Source organism: Lynx rufus, unplaced genomic scaffold (genome assembly GCF_022079265.1).
Source record: "Lynx rufus isolate CCGP_SWC_20201006 ecotype Redwood Valley unplaced genomic scaffold, mLynRuf1.p SCAF_13, whole genome shotgun sequence".
In the NCBI taxonomy this organism is placed as follows: Eukaryota; Metazoa; Chordata; class Mammalia; order Carnivora; family Felidae; genus Lynx; species Lynx rufus.
This window is the reverse complement of record NW_025814827.1, coordinates 795,005-816,751: the sequence shown is the minus strand read 5'-3', so window position 1 is coordinate 816,751 and position 21,747 is coordinate 795,005. Positions and strand designations below refer to the sequence as shown.

The 21,747-nt window shown below is 37.0% G+C and overlaps 1 protein-coding gene across 5 annotated transcripts in view; it reads left to right on the top strand.

Annotated features, from left to right (window-relative positions):
• Window positions 1-21,747, top strand: part of SCAPER (S-phase cyclin A associated protein in the ER) — a 508,319-nt gene that overhangs the window by 360,890 nt on the left and 125,682 nt on the right. For all 5 annotated transcript variants that reach the window (XM_047074743.1, XM_047074740.1, XM_047074744.1 and 2 more), the window contains one exon: window positions 8,281-8,404. In XM_047074743.1, coding sequence (XP_046930699.1) covers window positions 8,281-8,404 — 124 coding nt within the window. The remainder of the gene's footprint in view (window positions 1-8,280; window positions 8,405-21,747) is intronic.

Sequence of the window (21,747 nt, the reverse complement as noted above, 5' to 3'; positions counted from 1 at the left end):
AGCAAAAATAATATAAAAACAGGGAGGGGAACAAAACATAAGAGACTCTTAAATATGAGGAACAAACAGAGGGTTATTGGAGGGATTGTGGGAGGGGGGGTGGGCTAAATGGGTAAGGGGCATTAAGGAATCTACTCCTGAAATCATTATTGCACTATGTGTTAACTAATTTGGATGTAAATTTAAAAAAATAAAAAAAATGAAATGAAAACATTCTTTTGACAAAAATAAGTTTAGATAAACTGAAATATTTATTTGCAACATACAGTGATCGAAGGTTAGCATCTTTATTATTGGTAAAGAGCCTTATAAATCAATAAGAAAAAGACAGCCCTCCCCCATAGAAAAATGGGTATAAGGTATACAGTGATAATTCAAGAAAATGTAAATATGTATGGCCAATAAGAACATGAAAAGGTCTTAAAACACACTAGTAATAAAAATGCAATCTTTAAAAATACTATATGTAGCTGCCAAATTGGTAAAGATTTTTTTAATGAAATTTTCCAGTTTTTGGTAAAAGCATGGAGAAACTCTTTTTCTAAGAGTATAAATCAGTTTTTTTAAAACTCAAATTTTTTTTCTGGAGGGCAATTTGAATTTGGCAGTGTCTATCAAAAATCTTAAAAATGTTCATATCTTTTTATGTAATTTATCATTACTGGAAATTTATCACAAGGTGATACGATGTTTTCAGTACAGCTATTATGAGTATGAGTTGTGCCATTGAGCACATCCTGTGTTTGCTAAGTTCCCAAGCATATAAAGTGGCCCTACCACTATAGAACTTGGGAATTGCTTCCCAATTTTCATGTCTAGGATACAGGCATGAGACCTAAGCTTTGCAACCCAGTATACCTATTCCAGATATCCACTCTGAAGCTGACGAAGCAAGGAGATCCCAGATTCTGTCCTTTTGACAATTGGAAACAGCCGCATGTAGCATGCAAAGTCACAGTGTAAGTTCAAGCTGTGCCATATGGTGCCCACTGGTTTTTTTCATCAGATCAGTTTGGTTGTGTGTGATTTGGGTATTGGTCCTGGCAGTGTAACTTCTGTGCCTGTGTTTTCTAAATCCCATCATATACTCAATAGCCTATCAATTAATTTCCTTTCTGTTTAAGTCAATCAGAGCTTTCTTCTTGTGTCTTGTAACTAACTAAAAGGTCTGACTGTTAAAACAGCATTATTTATAACATCAAAAATTAAACACAAAAATGGTAAGGGAGTGGTTGAAATAAATATTATATCCATAGTATAACACTCTTAATCCTTTTTAAAATTATGCAGTATTTCTCAGTGTAATTATTTTAATCAGAGAAGGAACTTAAAATAAGACATTAGAGGCTTACAAAATTGTTGGAAACTATTGTAGACCTCTGGATTGACTGCAAAACAATATGTTAGACTACATAAAATTGTTTAGTTTCAATACATAAAATAATACTGTGAAAATAATATGAGCAAAATGAAAGGCAGTAGATAAATTGGAAAAAGCATGGGGTTTTTTTCCAGATTAACTCCAAAACAATACCAAACATATCCACTGGGGGCACTGCTCCCTCTGAAGCCAACACACAAGTTGGGAAGGAAATAAGGATGCCATGCACAACTGTCTCTCACACCAGGGAAACTACAGAATGGGTACAGATCAGAGATTAGGAAATCAGATAAATTAGCATAATCCCACTGGTTCTTGACACCCAGAAGCTGGAAGATGGAACCTGGAATGCTGCTGCAGGAAAGCCTCACATTTCCAAGTCTTGCTTAATAGCAACAAGAGCCAAAGAAAGATGACCTTGACTCAGTTCAGCCTCCAAATCCCATGTGGTAATAGTTGTGTAGAGGGAAAAAAACTCTTCAGTATGTATAGATTATGTCTAGAAGGATATGTAAACTAGTAACCATGGTGATTTCTAAGGTGGGAAATTGAGTGGCTGAGGAACATAAGTAAGAGGGCAATGCTTTTGACTACTTACCTTTTTTTTGTGCATGTTGTACTATGGTTGTCATTCCTAGTCAAAAAGTTACAAGGTAAATTTTAATTTATCAAAGCTCAGTAGTTTTTATGCACCCCATGGGAACACACCTTAAGTTCTCTGAAGAACCATTCAAGGCTCTGAAGGAGGGAACATAGTAGGACTCTGGGTTCCTCACTTCTGCTTCAGTCAGAACAACTCTGCTTTTATCAGTTCTGTGGTTTAAGCATCTAAATAAGATTGTGTAAGCTTTGAATCTTCTGAGTAAGAAAGCATTCTGCTGCTTTTATAAAAAAAACTGAAGACCATTATTACAGGAGAATATTAAATGTCATGGAGAAATATTCATTATGTATTTCTTAAATAAATGTACATTTATAATATTGGAAAAAAGGGTGGGGTGCCTAGTGGCTCAGTCCATTGAGCATTTGGCTCTTGATTTCAGTTCAGGTCATGATCTCATGGTTTGTGGATTTGAGCCCCAGGTCAGACTCTGTGCTGGCAGTGCAAAGCTTGCTTGGGATTCTCTCTCCCTCTCTCTGCCCCTCCCCCACTCATGCTGGCTCCCCTCTCAAAAACACATAAATAAACTTAAAAAAAAAAATAGAACAAAAGACCAGACGTACAAATGCCAAATTATTGCTTGATAGCTTTTTGCTATTTCTTTGTCCTTGTCTTTCCCAAATTTATTATAATTTTAAAAATTATTTTTATTACTTACTTATTTATTTATTTATTTATTTATTTATTTATTTTGGTTTTTTTGGTGCCAAAACCCAGGAACGAATTAAAAATTATTTTTATAGGGGGTGCCTAACTGGCTCAGTAACTCTAGATCTCAGGGTTGTGAGTTCAAGCCCCACGCTGGGTGTGGAGGCTATTTTAATGAAACAAATAAAAAATATTTTTAAATGTTTGTATGATTTCATTTTTTAATCTAATTTATTGTCAAATTGGCTTACATACAACACTCAGTGCTCATCCCAACAAGTGCCCTCCTCAGTGCCCATCACCCATTTTCCCTTTCCCCAACCCACCCCATCCACCCTCAGTTTGTTCTCTGTATTTAAGAATCTCTTGTGGTTTGCCTCCCTCCCTCTCTGTTTGTAACTATTTTTTTCCCCTTCCCTTCCTCCATGGTCTTCTGTTAAGTTTCTCAAGATCCACATATGAGTGAAAACATGATATCTCTTCTTCTCTGACTGACTTATTTCACTCGAATAATACCTTCCAGTTCCATCCACGTTGCTGCAAATGGGATGATTTCATTCTTTCTCCTTGCCAAGTAATACTCCATTGTATATATAAACCACAACTTCTTTATCCATTCATCAGTTGATGGACATTTAGGCTCTTTCCATAATTTGGCTATTGTTGAAAGTGCTGCTATAAACATTGGGGTCAAAGTGCGCCTATGCATCAGCACTCCTGTATCCCTTGGGTAAATTCCTAGCGGTGCTATTGCTGGGTCATAGGGTAGATCTATTTTTAACTTTTTGAGGAAGCTCCACACTGCTTTCCAGAGTGGCTGCACCAGTTTGCATTCCCACCAACAGCACAAGAGGGTTCCCCGTTTCTCTACATTCTCGCCAACATCTGTAGTCACTTGAATTGTTCATTTTAGCCACTCTGACCAGCGTCAGGTGGTACCTCAGTGTGGTTTTGATTTGTATTTCCCTGATGAGGAGTGATGTTGAGCATCTTTTCATGTGTCTGTTGGCCATGTGGATGTCTTCTTTAGAAAAGTGTCTATTCATGTCTTCTGCCCATTTCTTCACTGGATTATTTGTTTTTTGGGTGTGGAGTTTGGTGAGTTCTTTATAGATTTTGGATACTAGCCCTTGGTCTGATAGGTCATTTGCAAATGTATTTTCCCATTCCGTTGGTTGCCTTTTAGTTTCGTTGATGGTTTCCTTTGCAGTACAGAAGATTTTTATCTTCACGAGGTCCCAATAGTTCATTTTTGCTTTTGTTTCCCTGGCCTTCAGAGATGTGTCGAGTAAGGAGTTGCTATGGCTGAGCTCAAAGAGGTTGTTGCCTGTTTTCTCCTCTAGGGTTCTGATGGTTTCTTGTCTCACATTCAGGTCCTTCATCCATTCTTACTTTATTTTTGTGTATGGTATAAGAAAGTGGTCTAGTTTCATTCTTCTGCATGTTGCTGTCCAGTTCTCCCAGCACCATTTGCTAACAAGACTGCCTTTTTTTCCATTGGATATTCTTTCCTGCTTTGTCAAAGATGAGTTGGCCATACATTTGTGGGTCCAATTCTGGGTTCTCTATTCTATTCCATTGGTCTGTGTGTCCGTTTTTGTGACAATACCACACTGTCTTGATAATTACAGCTTTGGAGTAGAGGCTAAAGTCTAGGTCACAAAAAGCTTTCAATAAATATAAAAGAATTGAGATCATACCATGCACACTTTCAGATCACAATGCTATGAAACTTGAAATCAACCACAGGAAAAGTTTTGGAAAACTTCCAAATGCATGGAGGTTAAAGAACATCTTACTAAAGAATGAATGGGTCAACCAGACAATTAAAGAAGAAATTTAAAAATATATAGAAACAAATGAAAATGAAAACAACAAAAATCCAAACCCTTTGAGATGCTGCAAAGGCAGTCCTAAGAGGAAAATACATTGTAATCCAGGCCCATCTCAAGAAACAAGAAAAATCCCAAATACAAAATCTAATGGTATACCTAAAGGAACTAGAAGCAGAATAACAAAGAAACCCCAATCCCAGCAGAAGAAGAGAAATAATAAAGATCAGAGCAGAAATAAACCGTGTAGAATCAAAACAACAAATACAAAAACAAAAACAAAAACAAAAAAAAAAACAGGAGAACAGATCAGTGAAACCAGTTGGTTTTTTGTAAAAATAAACAAAATTGATAAACCCCTAGCCAGACTTCTCAAAAAGAAAAGAGAGAGGACCCAAATAGATAAAAATCGTGAATGAAAATGGATTTATCACAACCAATTCCTCAGAAGTACAAACAATTATCATAGAATACTATGAAAAACTATATGCTTACAAACTGGACAACCTGGAAGAAATGAACAAATTCCTAAACACCCACACACTACCAAAACTCAAATGGGAAGAAATAGAAAATATGAACAGACCCATAACTAGTGAATAAATTGAATCAGTTATCAAAAATCTCCCAACAAATAAGAGTCCAGGACCAGATGGCTTCCCTGGGGAATTCTACCAGGCATTTAAAGCAGAGTTAATACCTATTCTTCTCAAGCTGTTCCAAAAAATAGAAAGGGAAGGAAAACTTCCAGACTCGTTCTATGAAGCCAGCATTACCTTGATTCCCAAACCAGACAGAGACCCCACTAAAAAGGAGAATTACAGGCCAATATCCCTGATGAACATGGATGCAAAAATTCTCAACAAGATACTAGCAAATCAAATTCAACAGCATATAAAAAGAATTATTCACCATGATCAAGTATTCGTTCCTGGACTGCAGGGGTGGTTCAGTATTCGCAAATCAGTCAATGTGATACATCACATTAATAAAAGAAAAGATAGGAACCATATGATCCTGTCAATCAATGCAGAAAAAAGCATTTGACAAAATTCAGCATCCTTTCTTAATAAAACCCCTCGAGGAAGTCGGGATAGAAGGAACATACTTAAACATCACAAAAGCTATATATGAAAGGCCCACAGCTAATGTCATCCTCAATGGGGAAAAACTGAGGGCTTTCCCCCGAGATTAGGAACACGACAGGCATGTCCACTCTCACCACTGTTGTTTAACATAGTGTTGGAAGTCCTAACCTCAGCAATCAGACAACAAAATGAAATAAAAGGCATCAAAATTGGTAAAGAAGAAGTCAAACTTTCACTTTTTGCAGATGACCTGATACTCTCTACATGGAAAACCCGAAAGACTCCACCAAAAGACTGCTAGAACTGATACATGAATTCAGCAAAGTCTCAGGATACAAAAATCTATGTACAGAAGTTGGTTGCATTTTTATACACCAATAATGAAGCAACAGAAAAAAAAAATAAAGAAACTGATCCCATTTAAAATTGCACCAAGAACCATAAAATACCTAGGAATAAACCTAACCAAGCATGTAAAATATCTGTATGCTGAAAATTATGGAAACCTTATGAAGGAAATTGAAGAAGACACAAAGAAATGGAAGAACATTCCATGCTCATGGATTGGAAGAATAAATGTTGTTAAAATGTCAATACTACCCAAAGCAATCTACACATTCAATGCAATCCCAATCAAAGTTGCACCGGCATTCTTCTCAAAGCTAGAACAAACAATCCTAAAATTTGTATGGAACCACAAAAGACCCTGAATACCCATAGTTAATACTGAAGAAGAAAACCAAAGCGGGAGGCATCACAGTCCCAAATACAAATTATTTTTATAATTATAAGGACAAGTTATTTTTTAAGTAAAAAGAAAAGGACTATTTTGCAAAATCCAGATATTTCATCTGGTAAATGAAATGCTAATTTGCATTTGTGAAGGACTTCCTAAGTAGAGACTCCAAACAATGTATTATAAATGGGTTTCATATGGACCAACATTTTTCTGTACAACCTCAGGGATTTAATGAGGCTAGACAGAGGTGAGCCTCCTCCTGGCACCCTGCAGTCTAGAGTCCTTTCATGGTTCATACCAGTGTACCGTGAAGACATTTGGGAAACAATGTGCTTCCTGATTCTGGAAATAATAGCTTTTATAGATGTTTAATTTGAGTCAATTTTTTAACATTTCATTCGTGCCTTATTCATAACAAGAATAATAAGATTAATAATCCTAATAAAGCCTATCACTTATTTTTAACCTTCTGCCAGGCACTTTCCTAAGTACTTTACATCTATTATCTCACTTAATCCTCATAACACTCATGTGGAGTCTAGGTATTATTATCCTGGTTTTATAGGTGAGAAAATGGATGCTAAGATGTACACATATTTTTAGGAAACTATAATTATATAAAGCAAAGTCCAACTATATCAGATAATGGATAATTACAACAGGGGCTCTCTTCAGCATTTCTCTCCCACATGAGACAGAGAGCTTGACTGTTTTGTTCACCTAACTGTGCCTGAAAGATCATAGGAACTTAGATATTTGTTAGATGAACACTCACATGGTGGTTCTTTGACCAGTGGTTCTCCACTTCGGGTGCACATCACAATTGCTCCATAGAGCTTTTGAAACATGCAAATGTCTAGAACTCACCCAACTAGCATCTCCAAGGGAGGAACTCAGGCAGGTATTTATTTTTAAAGATGTGCAGGTGATTCCAGTGCTCAAACTATTGAGCCCCTATTCTAGAGCAGCGGGGACTTGCAAGTACATCTGAATCACTGGCAGAATTGGTTAAAGCACGGATTGCAGGAATCTATCCCCAGAGTTTCTATTTAGTAGGTCTGGGGTGGGGGCCTGAGAATTTGCATTTCTAAGAAGTTCCCAGGTGATATTGATGCTTCTGGTCCTGTAGGATTATTGTCCTACAGGGTTGGTTGTAAGGGACGAAATCAAAACATTTATATGTAGAATTTAAGCAGGAGATTTAGTCAGGCCAGAATCCACATTGATCACTCAGGCAATGCAGGTTTTAAACACAATCTTCAGAGCACCCGAAGAATACCCACTGAGTTTGTGGCTCCAGACATTTCTTTGAACAGTGGCATATGAATTTGTTTTATTCCCTAAGAGGAATACATTTCCTCTTAATGTTAACTGATCCTAAGATCAGTTTGACCTGAGACTACTGTGCGGAGCCCATGCCCACTCAGGTGCCAAGCAGGCGTGGTGCTCACTCCCCAGAACCCCACCACTCTTGTCTCAGAGGGAAAGCCTGTAGTTTCTCCTCATGTGTTCTCCCTTCTTCATTCATCTGCCTTTATTTAGGACCAGGAGGTTTGGGAACAGGAGCTTTGACCCTTCTATTTCTGGACTTTATTCAAAAATGTCTATGTCCCAAAGTTCCTGGGTGATAGATACCTAATTTTAGATTATTAGGATATTATCAGATAGACTAGTAAACACATTTCCATGATCTGCTATACAACTAAGAAATTAGTAAGAGGTAAGTATTAGATACTGACAAACACTAGGCTTTGGATAAATTATAAGCTTTTGTATCTAGCTGATGAGCTTGTACCTGATATTTTGCTTTTTTTTTTTTCAGGTTGATTTCCATCCTGTGCCTGTTGCCTTTGTACGATTCATTTTATGTATTTTAAATTGTTTAGAGAAGAGCTGCTCAAGTTTTATAAATGGTGTTTTTCTCCTATTAGGTCTCTCTGCAATGCAATCAATGTTTACAACCTCACCTGCAGTGACTGCTCAGAAAATTGCACCGATGTTCTGTTTAGTAACAAGATTACCTTCTTAATGGACCTCCTGATACACCAGTTGACGGTATGTAATATTAGCGTTCTGAGTTAGAAGCAGGTAAGGTTTGGGAAATAGTCCCTGTGGAGAAAATGAAAAGAATTCAGCTTATTTACCCTCCAGATGAAAAAGTGAAGATGACGGAGAGAGTAAACTGGAGACTAGCAAAGAAACTTCTTAATTTGAAAATCTCATATTGGATTCTCCTCTAAGTTCCAATATTTAATGGATAATATACTTATAACACTTGCCAACTTCACAAATTTACATGGTTAAACTGAGGCTTTAGAATCAGTTGGACTCAAAGCCAAACCTCTGAGCCCACAGGAATGAGGGCTGTAGAAAGGAAGAAAGCTTGGGAAAGCCTTGAAACCTCTCTTGCCAACTCAGTTAAAAGGGTCAGTTTAAAAAGGACTTTTTGATGGCCCTTGATATATACTTTTGAATCAAGAAACTCCTCTGTCAAAAAAGAGTAAACCTGTTACTCTTTTGACGTGAGAACAAGCAGCCAATTGTTGTTCACAGATGTTGAAAGGTAGTAAGCTCAGTATAATATCCAAAGGTTTAGGTCTGTCAACTGCAGCCTCCAGAATACAGCCCTGGGGCCAGAAGTTTCCTGGTGAAGTTTCTGAGCCCCTGAGGTATTGGCACAAAATCTCTCTCAAGCTGCAAGTTTACAACACAGGAGATTTATTTTTTAGAACAGATTTGCTTTTACTCAGCACATAGTTCTAATTCTTCTTCCTAAACTACATGCCTTTTGCACTATCCCCTCCTCAGTCTGGTTAATTTCTGTACATTCTTCAGACCTTAACTGAAACATAATGGCACCTTCCTCATGAAATCTTCCCCAACCTGACTCTCCCCAAGTACAGGTTAGGAATTTTTTTTATGTGCTCCCAGACAGTACATCTTTCATAGAACTGATCACATTGAATTGCAATTAACAATTTTTCCATTTCCCCATTATCCATAGAATCAACAAGGATAGGAGGCAACTTATCACCCTCTCCAGGATCCTAACACAGTGCCTGACACTTAGTAGATTTAGTACATCATTGGTGAATATATGAGCGAACAAGTGAATCCCCACATCTCAAGCTAAGAATCAGAAAGGGAATGATGAGGTCCTTACAGGCAGGCATACTGACAATGAGAAGGGACAACAGTGAGAGAGAACAAAGGCACAGACCTAGAACTGTTTACACAGTACAGCAATGGCTATTTATAGTGATGACTAAGGGTCATCATCACTTGAAGGGTAAATTATATTTGGTATTATCTATAAAAGAAGGCATTAAAATATGGGTAAGACATTTTAGCCCAAAATCCTACTCAAAATAGTTGAAAGGCAGGGACAAGGAGAAAAGACAGCGTTTGTTATATGGCCTCATATTCTAGACATTTTAACATATATCGCCACATTTAATTTATCTAAACTTAAAGTTAGTATTATTATCCCATTTTACCAGTATGGAAACTTGAGTCCCAGAAAGTTTGGCTTGCCCAAGACAGCATAGAAAGTCATGGAGCCAAGAGTCAAATGTAGGTCTCTCAAACCCAAATTGAGGGACATTCCACACAGTGACTAACTGCTACTTTTCAAAAGTGTCAATGTCATGAATGACAAGGGAAGAGAGGAGAACTATCACAGATTGGAGGAGGCTAAGAAGATCTGACAAGTAACTGAAATGTGTGATCCTAGACCAGAAAAAGGACATTAGTGGTAAAACTGGGAAATTCAACGCTTATTTATTTTTGGGACAGAGAGAGACAGAGCATGAACGTGGGAGGGGCAGAGAGAGAGGGAGACACAGAATCGGAAACAGGCTCCAGGCCCTGAGCCATCAGCCCAGAGCCCGACGCGGGGCTCGAACTCACGGACCGCGAGATCGTGACCTGGCTGAAGTCGGACGCCTAACCGACTGCGCCACCCAGGCGCCCCAAAACTGGGAAATTCAAATAAAGTCTATAGAATGGTTAATTTTATTGACTCAATGTTAATTTCCTGCTTTCAATAATTATAGTATGATTTTGTTAGATGTTAGCAATAGGGGATACAGGGTGAAGAGAACTCACTATTTTTGAAACATATCTGTTAGTTTAAAATTAATTTAAAATAAATTAAAAAAAATTTATAAAAGGGGGCACCTGGGTGGCTCAGTCAGTTGAATATCTGACTTGATCTCAGCTCGGGTCTTGATCTCAGGGTCATGAGTTTGGGCCTCTCATTGGGGTCCACGCTGGGTGTGGAGCCTACTTAAAACAAAAAACAAAATAAAACAAAAAAACATGCTTCCCCGCTGTTCCATGTTGTATCATCTGGAAGAATGTATTCTGTGGAACTTTTTCTATGTTGGTAATGGAAGAAAAGACATTAATATGTACTTTGACCAGAACAAATAACAACAGAGATGGCCTTTGAAATGTGAAGGGATGAATAAGATTTACAGACAGGATCTTCCATCTTAGCTCTTCAGTCCTTTCTGTTCAGTCCTTTCTATTCTTACTGAAAAATATCATATGCAGTAGTTTATTATTCTCACACTAAATAAAGTGCCTACTATTTCCACTTACAGAGAAGCACAGAATATAATCTGCACCATCCAGGAAATCCCAGTTTAGGAGTAAGAACAGATAGATTGCATATAGTAAACAGTGTGATGGCAGCATATACAGACTACAGTGGAGCACAGGAAGGTGTTTTATAGCCTGGGACATCACAAAGCAGGGACATTTGAGCTAGACCTTAGCTCCTCATTTACTAAGTGCCTACCATGTGCCAGGAGCTTGTAAGTAGCTTGATCCTCTCCTTCTTCCTTGAATAATATACCCTTGCTTATGACTTCATGGTTTCTTGACACTCAGAAAAGCTTTTAATCTCCTGACCGGTGGATTTCACCACGTTCTGTGTTTAGTTTTCTCAGTTCAGGACTGTAGTCCTGGGACATTTATTTGCCAAATACATTTTATTCCTCCTTTCCTTATACGTGGCACTTCTTGGTTTTTACAGATCTTTTAGGCTGCTTTCAATTCTAATACAGCTGTGACTGAGTTTGTGACAGTTGGCAGAGGAGATTGTGTTTCCTAATTTGGGGAGAAAAGGGATGGAGATGGTTAGGGATGGTGATTTTACATTTCTTGAAATCACTTGAATACATTTCCATTTTTCTTGATAACTGGTTTTGATAACCATGTAACTGAAATATGGACCACTAACTTGCAGTACCTATTAAGTAATGGAGAGAAAATAGTCGTCAACACATTTTACAGAAGGATGAGAAAGAAGCTAATTAAGTGAAGTCTGGTGAGATATATAAGACACCTAATAATGAGGCACTTCAACCTTCTTGAGCAAACTGAGATGGTTTAGAAGAAAAAAAAATTTTTTTTGTCTAGCTGCTTGAAATTTGTTTTAGCACTCTTATATTTTATTTGAACTATGTGCAAAGCACTGTACAGATGCCAGGGTTACAGAGAACATTGGACACAGTTCTTTCACTCCAGAAGCCTACAGTTAAGGAAGAACTTGCACACACAAATACTAAAGAAAAGCTGTGAGAAGTTTGTAATGTAATGAGAGCTACAGAGTATCCTCAGCAATCTAGAAGAGTACCTGACACATAAGTGGTGCTCCTCAAATATCTGATGAGTGAATGAGTGAATTCTAACTTGGAACATTAAAGAGGTTTAGGGAAGAAATTGGACTTCACTGTGCCTTGAGGAAGGGTGGAAATTCCTTTCTAGGTTAGGATTTTTACAGAAGATAAATTAGCACAAGTGGCACGGTAAAGTATACCTTGCAACAGAGATTCTAAGTAGGATTTTTGGGATAAGCTCTTCAGAAGTTTATTTGGAGCCCTGTGAAAACAATACATTTAGATAGACATGATTTAGGTTGAAAGCTAGCATAAATGTATTATATTCCAAGAAGCATGAAAGTTTTAAAATATGTTAAAGCAGATTACTGTCATTCCAGAAGCATGGTTCAACATCTCTGTGCCTAAATTTTCCCAGTGCACAGAACAGTGGGTCTCTATCTTCAAAATGTCTCCTTGAAGAGACCAAATATGCACATTGGAAGGCAATGAAAAGACCAGTGAAAAGAGAAAGATGGCAGAACAGGAAGTCCTAGCCCTCCTTCCCCCACAGAGACACCAACATAATAGTATATGGACCAAAATACCATTGTGAGAATTCCAGAAGACAGTTAAGTTGTTGAAATACCCCCAGGCAGTCTCAAAGCCAAGAACAACCACATTGAAATGAATAAGAAGAATGGTTTTACTTTACTTGTGTTTACCCCCTCCCTAAGCCAGCAAAGCTCAGCACTGGCAGACAATACCCCAGTTCATGAGTTCTCTTCTAGGAGGGAGAGGGGAGTAGAGTGTAAGTCTGGCATTTTGGCTTTTTGGAGAGCTTCCCAAGGGTCTTGAACCTGTTTCACCTGACTCAGGGCACTGACAAGGAGCTGGCATATTTTGGATGCCTGGAAGCACCTGAGAACATGAGAGCGCAGGGCAGCTTGCTGTTGTAGAACCAGAGAACTTAATGTTGCAGACAGACACCAGAGGGAGCAAGAGATTATGATGTCCTGAAAAGAAACCAGCAAAACTCTCTACTTGAGAAATTATACACGCAGACCCAGAGAAGTCACATCACCCATCAAAAGGTTTCAGAAACCCCTAGATTCTCTAACCAGGGTGACTGGTGTCTTCCTCTCTACAAAGCCAAGATTTAAAGTCTAAAAGAGATGCCTTTTTTTTCCAAATGTACAGATTCCAACACAAAGGTATAAGATACACAAAGAAACAGCGAAATATGGCCTATACAAAAGAACAAGATAAATCTACAGAAACCAGTCTTAAAGAAACAGGTATATGAATTAACTGACAAAGAATTCAAAATAATTATCATAAAGATGTTCAATGAGCTCAAGAAAATGATGCATGAACAAAATGAAAATAACAAAGAGATAGAAAATATTTTTTTAAAAAGCAAGTTTTAGAGCTGAAGAAAACAATAATTGAACTGAAAAATCAGGTAGAGGAGTTCACAAGCAGACTTGATGAAATAGAAGAAAGAATGAGTGAACTTAAAGACAAGTCATCTGAAATTATGCAGTCACAGGGATAAAAAGGAAAAATAATGAAAAATAGTGAAGAATGCCTAGGGGACATATGCAGTACCATCAGACAGACCAATATACATATTATGGTACTCCCAAAAGGAGGAGAGAGAATGGGGCAGAAAGCTGTTTTAAAGAATAATAACTAAAAATTTCCCTGTCTGGGGAAGGAAATGGACATCCAGATTCAAGAAGTCCCACAGAATCCCAACTATAATGAACCCAAAGAAATCCACACAGAGAAACATTATAATCAACTTGTCAAAAGTCAGAGACAAAGAGAATTTTGAAAGCAGTAAGAAGAAAGTGACTTGTCATGTACAAGGGAACCTTTATAAAATCAGTGATTTCTCACCAGAAACCCTGTAGGCTAGAAGGGATGGAAGGATATATTCAAAATGCTGAAAGAAAAAACAATGCCAACCAAGAAAACTATACCCAGTCAAACTATCCTTAAGAAATGAAGAAATTAAAAACTTTCCCAGATAATCAAAACCTAAGAATTCATCACCACTAGCCCTGCCTTACAGAAATTAGAAAGTGAGGGGCACCAGTCTGGCTCAGTCAGTAGAGCATGTAACTCTTGATCTTGGGTTGTGAATTTGAGCCCCACGTTGGATGTAGAGGTTACTTAAAAATAAAATCTTTTAAAAAAATTTTAAAAAGAAATTGTAAGGTGAGTCCTTCAAGTAGGAGCAAAAAGATGTTAAATGGCAATACAAAAGCATATAAAAGTACAGTTGATCCTTGAACAACATGGGTTTGAACTGCATGGGTCCACTTACATGTGGGTATTTTAAATAAATAAATGTTAATAAATAAATAAATGTAGGTAGGTTAAACTCCCCAATAAAAATGCATACAGTGACTGAATGGATCAAAAAACAAGATCTAACTATATACTGTCTACTCAAATAGACTCAAGAGACTCACTTTAGAAGGACAGTTTTCAATTTTCTGGGAAGATACTGTAAATACATAGGCACCCATCAGGGCACCCAAATACAGGAAGCAAACATTGAAAGAATTGAAGGGAGAAAAAGACAGCAACACAATAAAAGTAGGGGATTTCAATACCCCAATTTGAATAATGGATAAACATCCAGAAAGAAAACCAATTAGGGAACCAGATGGTTTAAACAACACTGCAGACCAAATGCACCTAACACACATATACCAAATACTCCACCCAACAGCAGCAAAATACACATTTTTCTCAAGCACACACAGGACATTCTCTGGTATAGATCACATATTAGTTCACAAACAAGTCAACAAATCTAAGAATAAGATATGCCTCATCTTTATCCATTCTTTCATCTGTCAATGGATAGTTGGGACTGCTTCCATAATTTGGCTATTGCAAATAATGCTGTAATAAACATGGGGTACATCTATCTTTTTTTATTAGTGTTTTCATATTCTCTGGGTAAATACCCAGTAGTGGAATTACTGGATCATATAGTAGTTCTATTTTTAATTTTTTGATGTTTTCCATAGTGGCTGTACCAATTTGCATTCCCACCAGCAGTGTACTAAGGTTCCTTTTTCTCCACATCCTTGCTAACATAATGTTTCTTGTGTTTTTGATGTTAGCCATTCTGACAGGTATGAGGTGATATCTCATTGTGGTTTTTATTTTCATTTCCCAGACGTTTAAGGATTTGGAGCATCTTTTCATGTGTCTGTTGTCTATCTGTCTTCTTTAGGGAAATGTCTGTTCACGTTTTCTGCCCATTTTTTAATTGGATTATTTGTTTTTTGAGTATTGAGTTGTTGTTTGAGTGTTGAGTTCTTTATATATTTTGGATACTAACCCTTTATCCAGATATGTCATTTGCAAATATCTTTTTCCATTCAGTACGTTGTCTTATAGTTTGTTGATTGTTTCCCTTTCCATGCAGAAGCTTTTGAATTTGATTAGTCCCAATAGTTTATTTTTGCTTTTGCTTTCCTTGCCTCAAGAGACAATTCTAGAAAGATGTTGCTACAACTGATGTCAAAGAAATTACTGCCTGTTTTCTTTGAGGATTTTTATGGTTTTAGGTCTCACATTTAAGTCTTTAAGGCATTTTTAGTTTATTTTTGAATATGGTGTAACAAAGTCGTCCAGTTTTATTCTTTTGCATGTGGCTGTCTAGTTTTCCCGGCACCATTTGTTGAAGAGACTCTCTTTTTCCCATTGCATATTCTTGCCTCCTTTGTCAAAGATTAATTGACCATATAGTTGTGGGTTTATTTCTGGGCTCTCTATTCTGTTCCATTGATCTATGTGTCTGTTTTTGTGCCAATTCCATAATGTTCTGATTACTATAGCTTGGTAGTATATCTGAAAATCTAGGATTGTGATACCTCCAGTTTTGTTCTCCTTTTTCAAGATTGCTTTAGCTATTTGGGTTTTTTTTTGTGATTCCATACACATTTTAGGATTATTTGTCCTAGTTATGTGAAAAATGCTGTTGGTATTTTGATAGGGATTGCATTGAATCTGTAGATTGCTTTGGGCAGTAGGGACATTTTAACAATATTTGTTCTCTCAATCCATGAACATCTTTCCACTTGTTTTTGTCTTCAGTTTCTTTCATCATGTTTTATAGTTGTCGGAATAAAGATCTTTCACCTCCTTGGTTAAGTTTTTTTGACAATTTCTTAAAATAAAACAACATACAGTGAAATTTGCTGCATTGAATGACTCTTCCTTTCATGAATGATTTTTCTTTTACATGTGATGCAATTCAGTAGCATTTTACTCGCAGTACTACTCCTGTCAAAAATGGAGTCAATCCTCTCAAATTTCGCCATTGCTTTCTCAACTAACCTTATGTAATATTCTTAATCTTTTTTTGTCATTTCGACAGTCTTTATAGTCCATCTCAAAAACCTCTTTCTTTGCTCATCCTTAAGAAGCAACACCTCACCAAGTAAAGTTTTGTCACAAGATTGCAGAGTTCAGTCCCATCTTTAGGCTCTACTTCTAGTTTAGTTCTCTTGCTACTTCCACCACATCTGCAGTTACTTCCTCCACTGAAGTCTGAAACCTCTCAAACTCCTCCATGAGAGAACCAGCTTCTTCCAAACTCCTGTTAATGTTGATATTTTGACCTCTTCCCATGAATCACAAATGTTCTTAATGGCATCAAGAATGGTTAATCTTTGGGGTGCCTGGGTGGCTCAGTCAATTAAGTGTCTAACTTCAGCTCGGATCATGATCTCACACTTCGTGAGTTTGAGTCCCGTGTCAGGCTCTGTGCTGACAGCATGGAACCTCAAGCCTGCTTTGGATTCTGTGTCTCCCTCTCTCTCTGTCCTTCCCCCGAACCTCACACTTTGTCTCTCTCTCTCTCTCTCTCTCTCTCTCTCTCTCTCTCACTCTCTCTTTCTCTCTCTCTCTCAAAAAATAAATAAACATAAAAAAAATAAAAAGAATGGTGAATCTTTTCTGGGAGGTTTTCAATTTACTTTGTCAAGATCCATTTGTGGCAGCTACAGCCTTACAAGTGTATTTCTTAAGTAAGAAGACTTGAAATTGATAATGACTCCTTAATCAATGGACTATAGAATGGATGTTTGTTAGCAGGCATGAAAACAAACATTCATCTCATTGTACAGCATCATCAGAACTCTTGGGTGACCAGGACTTTGTTAATAAGCAGTAATATTTGGAAAGAAATATTTTTCTAAGTGGTAGAGGTTTACAGTAGACTTAAAATATTCAGTAAACCAGGTCATAAACAGATGTGCTGTCATCTAGGCTTTGTTTATAGAACAGATGCACAGTAGATTTTGCATAATTCTTAAGGGCCCTAGGATTTTCAGAATGGTAAATACACATTGGCTTCAACATAAAGTTACCAGCTGCATTAGCCCCTAACAAGAGAGTCAGCCTGCACTTTGAAGCTTTGAAGCCAGGCATGGACTACTCTCTAGTTATGAATGTACGAGATGGCATCTTCTTCTAATATAAGGCAGCTTTATTTACACTGAGAAAATCTGCCGTTTAGCATCTCCACCTTCATTAATTATTCTAGCTAGATGTTCTGGGTAACTTACTGCAGCTTCTGTATCAACACCTGCTCTTCATCTTGCCCTTTGATATTATGGAGAAGGTTTCTTTCCTTAAACCTCATGAACCAATCTCTGCTAGATTCAAAGTTTTCTTCTAAACTTTCCTCCTCTCTTGATCTTCATATAGAATTGAAAGGAGTTATGGCCTTGCTCTGGATTAGGTTTTAGCTCAAGGGGATATTGTGGCTAGTTTGATCTTCTATCCAAACAACTAAAACTTTCTCTATATCTGCAGTAAGGCTTATTCACTGGAGTAGCACTTTAATTTCCATCAAGAAAAAAAAATTCCTTCAAGTACTTTTCCTTTGCATTCACATCTTGGCTAACTGGTGCAAGAGGCTTAGCTTTTGGTGTATCTTGGCTTTCGACATGCGTTCCTCACTGAGTTTAATCTTTTGTAGCTTTTGATTTAAAGTGGGAGACATGCCACTATTCTTGTCACTTGAACACTTAGAGGCCATTGTATTAATTGGCCTAATTTCAATATTGTGTATCAAGAATAGGGAGGCCCAAGGAAAGGGAGAGAGTTGGGGGAACAGCTGATAGATGGGGCAATCAGAACACACACAGCATTTATCAAGTTCACCATCTTTACATGAGTGCAATTCATGGTGTCCCCAAACAATTACAATTGGGGTAACATCAAAGATCACTGATCACAGATCACCATAACAAATACAATAATGAAAAAGTTTGAAGTATTTCAAGAATTTCCAAACGTGACACAGAAACATGAAGTAAGCAAATGCTGTTGGAAGAATGGTGCTGATAGACTTGCTCGATGCAGTGTTGCCACAAACCTTCAATTTGTAAAACAATGCACTATCTGTGAAGCACAATTAAATGAGGTATGCCTGCATTTGCACTCTCATGTTTAGTGTAGCATTATTCATAATAGCCAAGAGGTGGAAATAAATATCCATTGACAGATGAATGGATAAAGAAAATATGTATGTATGTGTGTATATGTATGTATATATATATATATATATATACATACATATACACACACATATATATATTCATCCATATAATACTATTCATCCATAAAAAAGAAGATGGTCCCGTCTTATGCTACAACATGAGTGAACCTGAGGGCAGTATGCTAAGCAAAATAAGCCAGTCACAAGGAACAAATACTGCATGATTTCACTTATTTGAGATATCTGAAGTAGTCAAACTTGTAAAACAGAGAGTAAAATTGTGGTTGCCAGGAGCTGAGGTGAAGGGAAATGGGAAGTTGATGTTTAATGAGTATTGAGTTTCAGTCATGAGAGATGAAAAAGTTCTGGAGATCTGTTTTACAGAAAATTGTAAGTTTGTGCATATAGTTAATTAGATTGTAATGTATACTTTAAAATTGTTAGAAGGTAAATTTATGTTACATGTTTTTTATCATCAGGAAAGACCAGTGAAAATATTACTGAGTGCTGGGAAAATAGATTAACAGACATTACTTTTGGAAATTGTAAATAGTCTCTATTACAGATAAGCAAATTGAAATGTGGCAAAGAGATCACACAGCTATTCAGTGATAGAACATGACTTGGATCCTAGTCTCTTGAGCCCCTGTCCAGGGTTTCCCTTCCTATAACCTGAATTGATGTGTACTCACTTTATTGAATTGACAAATGAGACAAAACAACATTTTTGTGACTTTAATTTTATACATATATTGGCACCTGGGTGGGATACACTGAAAAACCATTTAATTAAAAGACTTTTATAATTTCTTGATGTTTCATTGCATTGTAAAAAGCATTAAATATTTTATTAGCATCTTTATTTTTAATTCATAGTGACCTGTTCTTTATTGAATATTTAAAGAATATGCTTATAAATTGTGTGTATATATTTTCTGGAGCCAAGGAGATTATTAATTAAAAAGTGATGTACAAACCTTAAATAATTGATATGATATAGTTGGATCAAATAGGCTGTTGGTGAGTACTTCAGAAGGTGACAGGAAAGTTCTGTATATAAACAAAATATAAATGCAACCCTACAACAAGGGGATTGTATTTTACTGAGTCATGTGCAAAGCCATGCTGGTGCCTGTTTGATTTTCATTATAGCAGCAAAGGCCTGGAACTAGCATTAACCACATAGTTTTCTTTGTACTAAGGAGCCAGAACATGGACTCCATAGTTAATTATATGGGATTAGAAATCCTTCAACCCTCCACAGGTAATAGTACTCTTCCTGATGCCAATTGCAACCTGTTACCTCCTTTCACTATGTGGCACTTACTCAAGCTGTCAAGGACAACCTGCCCTTTTCTTCATCAGTAATGTGAAGTCTGTTTGTGTCTTATAGGACACGTATTGATACAGAGAATGTCATATTGACACAGAGAATATCAGAAGCAGAAAGGCGGCCTTCATAGTATCTGGTGTAGTTCAGTCCTTTTGTTTTATAAACAACGGCAGTGGAACTCAGAAGAGGAAAGGGGTGGAAGGTGTGTGGAGTGGAGTACTTGCCAGAAGTTTCACTGCCTGTTACCAGTAGGACTATGATTAAAATTCAGGTCTCCTAAATCCCAACCTAGATTCTTTCCACTCTGTTACTTGACATGCTGCTAATTTAAGTTTGGCAAGAACAGTTAAGTGATGTTATGACTGTTGTAGAAACTTTACCCTCAAAGCTGCATTCAGAATTGATCTAGTGAATTAAAAATAATGGGCCAGATTATAACTTTAATTGCCCTTCCACTGCATTCGTATGAAGTTCTATCATCACCATCATTATTACTATAACCTAAAATCACTAACTGACTGCTTGAGGGAAAAATTGACACATCCAGCATCATAGCAGAGATTTCATCACACCATTTTCAAATGGCAGGTAAAGCAAACAATTATTAAATGTGTAAAAAGTTTGAATGAAACAATTAACAAACTTGCTTTAACACACATGGAACCTTATGTGCAGTATTGGAAATATACATTCTTTATAAGAACACATGGAAAATTTACAAGAAATGACTGTGCAGTAGGCCATAGAGCAAGTCTTAACAAATGTGAAAGAATCAGTTATCACATGAATGATCCAGTTCTGCTTTAGGTTTGACTGAATAAGCTCTTATCAAACTGACCCTCCTGTAGATAACAAGTATAAACTCTGGGTAAAGTATAAAAAAACAAATACCTAAAGTTACTAGAGACCATTCAAAAGCTGACACATTCTGATTAGAGTAGACACTTGGAAGAAGAGAATGGCATGGTGTGTGTGTTCTGGTTTATGGCTTTTTAGTCTGAGGGCAGGGCATAGATGGTACCACAGGCAATGACTAGAATTACCATAGAAAATCCACAGTCTTTCTGGCCTGAAGAACTAGAGGACAGATTTCGGGGTAAAAACAACTGCTAGAATGTGAGGATGAGGTTCAGAAAGGAGAGAGCCAGAAAGTGGGGTCCCCTTTCAGACAATTAAATAATGTCTGAATGATCCTTGTACCATACATGTGTGGGATAGACTCAACTAAAGACAAAAGAACTAGAGTGAGGTTTTGGGTTCTCTCCACAAATAGAGTTTTACAGTTTGTGTCTAACAAAGTCAAATGCCTGCTTTAAAAAAAAAAAATCAAACTAGGGATGCTTGTGTAGCTCAGTTAAGTGTCCGACTTCAGCTCAGGTCATGATCTCATGGCTCATGAGTTTGAACCCAGCATCAGGCTCTGTGCTGACAGCTCAGAGCCTGGAGCCTGCTTCAGATTCTGTCTCCATCACTCTCTGCCCCTCCCCTGCTTGTGTGTGTTCTCTCTCTCAGATATAAGTAAACATTAAAAAACTTTTTTTTTCAAAATCAAACTAAAAAATACAATGACAGATTTTAAAAATTCACTGAATAATAAATAAGATGGAATGGTGATAAGTAGAGAAAAAGTCACCTTTATTTTTTAATATAATTCACTATATATACAAAAAAAATCACCTTTAGACAAATACCACCGTAATAATTATTGCAAGAGAGAATCATTAATGAATAAAAACTAGTGAGCAAAAGTATGATGAGCCTCAGATTCAGAGCCTCAGAATAACTCCCGACAAGATAACTTAATTACAAAAAGGGAAAATAGAAACTTTATAATAAAGAACTTGATAGATAGTACTTTAACCATGTGATCAAAGCTAGCATAGCAACATCATTTACCCTCTGTTATTATGTACTTAGACGT